The sequence below is a fragment of the Magallana gigas genome, chromosome 5, assembly GCF_963853765.1.
Source record: "Magallana gigas chromosome 5, xbMagGiga1.1, whole genome shotgun sequence".
Lineage (NCBI taxonomy): Eukaryota > Metazoa > Mollusca > Bivalvia > Ostreida > Ostreidae > Magallana > Magallana gigas.
The window spans coordinates 10,408,963-10,415,745 of NC_088857.1; the positions used below are offsets into that span (position 1 = coordinate 10,408,963).

General features: G+C 33.9%; 1 protein-coding gene across 1 annotated transcript in view; it reads left to right on the forward strand.

The window, feature by feature from the left end:
* Window positions 1-6,114: 6,114 nt before the first annotated feature.
* LOC105333209 (uncharacterized) overlaps window positions 6,115-6,783 on the forward strand; it is a 38,488-nt gene continuing 37,819 nt past the window's right edge. The window contains exon 1 of the mRNA XM_034481507.2: window positions 6,115-6,426. Coding sequence (XP_034337398.2) covers window positions 6,387-6,426 — 40 coding nt within the window. The 5' untranslated portion in view covers window positions 6,115-6,386. The remainder of the gene's footprint in view (window positions 6,427-6,783) is intronic.

The window sequence follows — 6,783 nt, forward strand, 5'->3', positions numbered from 1 at the left end:
TTCTGAAAAATTGTATGGATCCAAGCAATATTGAACCTTAGTTTCGTTCAACCAGGCGCTCAGCTCTCTCCGTTAATCTCCGACAAGCAAGAGAGATTCTCTGGTTGTCGAAAATTTACGGAAACCATCGATCGTCTGGTTGAACGAGACTGTATAGTAATCTCTAGCGTAGGAATACATGCCACTACAAAAAATATCTAAATTGTTCCTACCATTTAAAATCTGACTATTTTCACGGTATTTATGAATAAGTTCCTTGAAAAACAGTGCTTCAGAATTCATTACAGCGAATTTATCGATTATTTTCGAGAACTAAGTCTTGTCAGCGGTGATGATTTGTGCTTAGGTCCAAACACTGTTTCACTTTCGGTTTGCCAGAGTAACTGCATAGGAGAGTTGATTAAAATCAACTCCCAAAAACAAAAAATTTTCTTTGCTTGACAAGATTTTTTGGATGAGTCTGCCCCCCCCCCCCCTCCACACTTTCAAAATCGATGCTACGTGCCTGGTGAATTAGTTTTAAAAAGCAGTGCACTGAGAGGTAATGATGAGTGAGCCATTTGTCCAACTAATTTAACCCGTTATTTTGCATTAAAAGTTTATTAAGATAAAAAGTCTCGAAAAACGATTAAATATGTAGGCAATGTATATACACGTAAATGGTTACAATAAAAGCCATGTTGAAAAGAATTTTTTTAGACGACAATCTATTCAGGCAGCAATTTGACTATTGAAACTATATTGTAAATATAACGTTAAAGAAGATTGCGATCTTCAGTTCCTTTTTGTAATGTGCACCGTTCCGGAATCGAAAAAACAATGGCTTTTTAAAAAGTGATCCTAAGCAATGGGAGAAAAGAAAACAAGATGTCATGAAGTGTGTGCATAATAAGCGCAGACTGGGCAATGGATATGACGATGCAGGCGATGAGCTACTGGCTAGAGACGTCGTATGTCGGCAACAGTGGCGGCTACTTTCTGTTCCGGATGTGCGGCGGATACTGCGTAGACTTGCTGGAGTTTATGTGCGTCGTGTGGATCAACAAGCTGACATTCTGGCCGGTTGTGTACATTTACATGACCTTTATTCTTATGTGCACGTGTATTTTCGTCTTCACCGTTCCTGTGGACTTTGCCACGGACTCAGAGGCTGTGTTGACAATGACGTTCTTCAAGGCGACCTCTGTCGTCCATGCTGTGTATGTTTTCTCTCGCCTTCGTCATCACGCTGATCGACGTTCATTCAACGTTGTTTTACAAATCGTGAGCTTAACGGACCTAACCATTAACCTGTTTCAAACATTACACTGTTTTTGGATTCTTTTGACATCAAAGGCTGTGTGAACAGAAAATAATAACTACAATCAGTTCTTTCAAGACGAGTGCGTCAGTCCTAAAACCATGAGACAGATTGTGCTCGGAGAGGTCCCAGGTCCCAGCTTTGCTCCTTTCATTCTGTCTACTGCAAATTGATTACTTACAGCTCAAAAGTACACAATCTTTTGTTTTCAGGAGAAATGGGATGCACTGTTCAATGTACTAGTGTTCTTCTTGTTCAAACAATCTCGACTGTGGCGTTTACTAAACTGCTTGATGTTCCTGAATTAGGGCGTTATGACGCTATGCACTATTTTGTATCATTTGTTAAGATATCGACGACGTTGTTTTGATTGTGCGATCAGGGTCTATGTGAAACATTTGTCGACAATTTATGAGCACTGTAATTTCTTAGCATTGAATTTTGGATTGACGCCTGAATTATTTTTGATTTTTATTCCAACAATTTATATCACTCACTGTAGAATTTTTTAGTTTTATTTTGAGAAAAACATGACTTGAAAAGAACTGATATCAATAACCCATTTACGAATGTTGACTTAGATTATAACAAAGAGAACTGATTGTGAAAAATGTCGATGACATTTATATAACTAGATACTTCAACAAGACAGAGGTACTAAAAATGTCTTTTATGTTTGTAAAATATGGTTGTGGTATTTCACTTAGGAGAAATCTCAACGTTACAGTTGCTCACGAAGATGAAAGTTTTCGCTAAATATACAGTAAACCCCAAGACAAAAAAAAGTTCAACATGTTCCATTTACATCTTTTTAAATTTCATATAAAACATCTACGTGATATTTAGATTTTATTTTTTGTTTCAAGAAATCCAGTTAACGTTGTGTTTTTCATAGTTTTGGAAGAAAAAACGAATTACGGACAATTTAATTCAATTTTTCCGCTTTCTAAGATACGAGAGAGAGAGAGAGAGAGAGAGAGAGAGAGAGAGAGAGAGAGAGAGAGAGAGAGAGAGAGAGCTGTTCAGTTGATATTAAAAATTATATTAATAAAAAAAATTATAATAAAAAAACTAACTTTTACTTATTCTTATTCTGCAGCAATTCAGATGCTAGGAATTTAACAGTACAAGTAAAATTACTTTCGAGTCTAAGGACATGAAATATAGACGATAAAACTAAAGTTAAAGATAGAAATTCGGTATTGACAGCTAGAAAAATCAAAGTACTGAAGTACTGAAAGCCGGGCTCTTTTGGCGTGTCTTTAAATATGCATATTGTGTAGTAAAGTCTGAAAATCTCTCTCTCTCTCTCTCTCTCTCTCTCTCTCTCTCTCTCTCTCTCTCTCTCTCTCATGCTTTTAATGTCGGCAAAGCGTCAGAGAGCGACCAAATTTTGTAAGCGGCTATAAACAAAAATATGTCTGTCTAGTAGAAAAAAAGTTCAACAGTTGCTGCCTTGAATTTTGCAGCAAGCGTTATATATTCAATCCTCATTTCTTCAACGCGCGGCAAAGTAGTTCATGGAAATTCATGCGCATTGTATGTGTTCAAAATGCATAGTCTTTTTTTCAAAACACGTTACTAATAGGAAAACTAAAAAAGATGGACAATTCTCTCGAAATTAAAAACAAAAGAAACAAAATGCCAACACTTTTGACAAAACGTGGCTCTTTGTGTAACTATTTGGTATAGCGAAAGCTTTTACTTTGACGCTGTTTGGTTTTTTTTTGTTTACTTTTGAAGTTGTGCTATTTATAGTAACATTGGCGATTTGCCTGCCTATTGCCAGAACTCTGCTTTCAGCAGAGCCCGGCTAATAATGTGTGCTCCTATATTACTAGTAAACAGGTTTTACCAACAACTTCAAAGTCACATAAAAGCATGCTACACAAATCTAAACATGATCAATTGTTATTGATTGTAGTGTATCAGATAATGTAAAATCCGTGATAAATTAAAGTTTATCGAAAATTGTAACATTTTGAATTTTACGACATATTCAACATGGGGACCCACTTAAGGTAAAAAATGATGACACTAATACATCCTTAAATAAACTGAAGTAGAATTATGATATAATCATAAAGTCTTTTTGGTAACTGTTTGTGTAAGATCAATAAAATTATACTTCTTTAATTGAATTATTTTATATTAATGATAAAAAAAACCTAAAGGTCACAGGATTTAAAAGTAGATCAAACACCTGAAAGTATATTCGATTCTTTCAACATCAAGACATACTATATATATATATATATATATATATATATATATATATATATATATATATATATATATATATATATATATATATATATATTATCAAGAGGCCCACGGGCCACATCGCTCACCTGAACAACATTTGTTCTTGTATCATTTTGATTAAAAAATTAGTTAACATATTTAAAAAAAAGAAATTTAATCAAGATGCATCAGCTGACCAACTTTATTATTCTAGCCCTAAAAAAATATGGTGTATATCTTTAAAAAAATCTTTACAGGCAGACGGACGGAATAACACACAGACATATGGACAGACACCCAGACGGACCTACGGACGGAAGGACAAGTGTTCAAAATTTCGGATCAGATTAGCTAAAAAAAAACCATGTACATGATTATTGTATATGTTGCCAATATCAGAATACAATTATTGTAAATTGTTTTTCTATTGTGAAATACTTAATCAAATGTTGACATATGAAACGACGAATGAATGAAAGAAGTATTTCTTCTTGACTTTAATCTCCCTTAATTGTGTACTTACTATCTTATTGGTCCTTTTCACTACTGGGGTGGAGGGGGGGGGGGGGGTATCGGACCTCTGACATCTGTCTAGTATCTGTTAATGTCTTAGTATGAATGGTTGGTTTCTCCCATCGATCACTCAAATGGATCTTATTGTCGCTTCTACATGTAGGGCCCATCCAGAATACCATCTTTTTTCTCTTGTGATAAGGATATTAGTGCTTCGAGGTCCTGTGATGATGCTTCAGCAATCATGCATGAGACGGGGGGGGGGGGGGGGGGGTATGGGGGTGGCAGGAAAGCCTGTCCCTCTCACAACATACATTGTTCTTAAATTTACATATATAATGTTTTAAACAAACTGTCCTTCTCCTACTTTTTAGTGGGATAGTGTAAAATAATATTATTTTTGATAATTTAACATTAGAATACGAGTTCATGACAATACGCATACCCCCCCCCCCCCCCCCCCCCACCAACCAACACACACACACAGAGATTAGGGTAGTGAAGATTGGCAGAAGTCTTTATTTATTTATTTATTTTGCTTGTCAATATTTCGGATAAGTTTGCCCCCTCCCCGGTTTTCATTTCTAATCCCAGGCCTTCACCTATACAGCATTCCTTACTGACTGTGCCTCCAATGTATGTCAAACTATAATGTCTTGATAATTGGATTCGTAGGAGGTAATTTTTTTGGACATGAATATATAGTACAAATGATTTTGAAACAGTCTGAAGCGACTCCTATATTCTGTTGAACAATGATGCTGAAATAGATGAAATAACAGTCCTTCATAATTTTTAGTTTGCAAAGTCGATGTTATTTGTTGGAGTTTATTTTAAGCGATGCAGGCGCACTGTTTTACATAATTCTTGTAAAGAGTAAATGTAAAGTAAGTAAATGTTAGCTAGATTTACTTGTGAAATAAATCAATAGGCACCGTTGGTTACGAGTATAGAATATATCTGTCATCATTGACATAATCTATCCATTACAGTTTCTTTGATCGTTTGGGGCTTCAAGAATTGGTGACATCTAAATTAATTTTCATAAACATCTATAATAACGTTTAAAATTATATCTCAATTTGTCAATCAGTCATTCACTTTGACAATGCCGTTTTTATCCACTGGAAAGTCAAACGGTGCATTGTTAATCTTAACTAACTTTCAAGGTTTCTCAGAGTTGTTTTATTTTTGTCGACCAAAAGTCCTCTTGACATTTCTGTCATCATTTTTCAAAGAACAAATCGCATTTGGTTTTGATCTCTGATTTTAATTTTGCGAAGCAAAAAATGTTCAATAGTATTAACATAAAAGTATACATGAGAATAATATATATTTTATATAGAAAAAACTCTTTTACCAATTTTCTACGTATCAATTCTTGCTATTCCTATAAAACGAAGCTCACTGATGGTAAAATTCATCCTTGTTGTGTTTAATATTTAAAAAGGAAACAATTATGTTCTTGCATCTCCTCTCTCCATTAGGACAATTGTGGGATATAATTATAACACCGACATTGTTTCATCTCAAGTGATAACTATACCGTTTTGTTTCAAGCTTTTAATCAATGCTGTACCTTTGTAGAATAATGAGGTATTTTACAAGGTTGTTTCTCCTACAATTAATGCTTATTGATGTCATTGCTACACCAGTGCAGAACATCTAGCTGCTAAACAGTCCGGAAATAAGGTCACTCAATTACATCGAATGCAAAATAACAATGGCAAACTATTTTATTTTATATTTTAAAAAATCAAGAACTGTTCATCATCAGTTTCCTTATCTAAAGCTACAAATTAGAAGCACGGACAAAACTTCGGGATTTCTTTTTTTTCTATGTAATTTTTAATTACTTTTATAACACAGCGATATAGATTTTTTTTATCTTTGATTTTTTGGTTAAAGTTCATTATTCAACGACAACAGTATATGAAGATCAATTTAAGTCAATAAGGTGTGTTTTGAAATAGAGAAATCAAGGCCAGAAAGGTACATTTTAATTACACTTAAATCGCTGATAAATTCATTGATTGAGTTTAAACTGAACAGAATGAAAGCCATCCTATGGATATATTTGTCTCTGAATTGTAGGAATTACAATGACGTCGCACGGAGCTTATGAAACACTGGGCAGCACAGTTGAATGCTATTTTCGATCAAACCATTCGTCATTTCCTGTGCCCGGTTGAGCCTTTGTTTGCAATAGATGCTGTGAAACATTGAAGTGTCCGTACAATCAATGATTTCGAACTTCGATATAAAACAACAGGAGATGCACGTTATTTCTGTGCTTATCATTGGCGAAATGGAATCTGAATAAGGGAACATGAAGTTATGTTGTTGGAAAATTTTACTCTTATTTGCATGTAAGTTTTTTTTTGCCCATTTTCGTTACTTTTTATATAATGTGAATTAAAGTTATATTTTATCAATACCCTACTCCCCCCCCCCCCTCAATTTTAACAATATTATTTATTTTTAATTGCATTGCTCGAGGGATTTCCCTCTCTATATCTCTCTTTTTAAAATTATTTCGGAAAAAATGTTCATTTAATACTTAATTCAAATTAAAAAATATATATAGAGAGGATGTAATGGTTTACAGTATGTTTTTAATGTATTTATTCATAATATTTTATTCAAGCATGTTTTGATTGTATTTATTAAATTTTTGGAAATATTTCACGTTTGTGTTAAATTCATTCATCTATTTTTTTTTCACT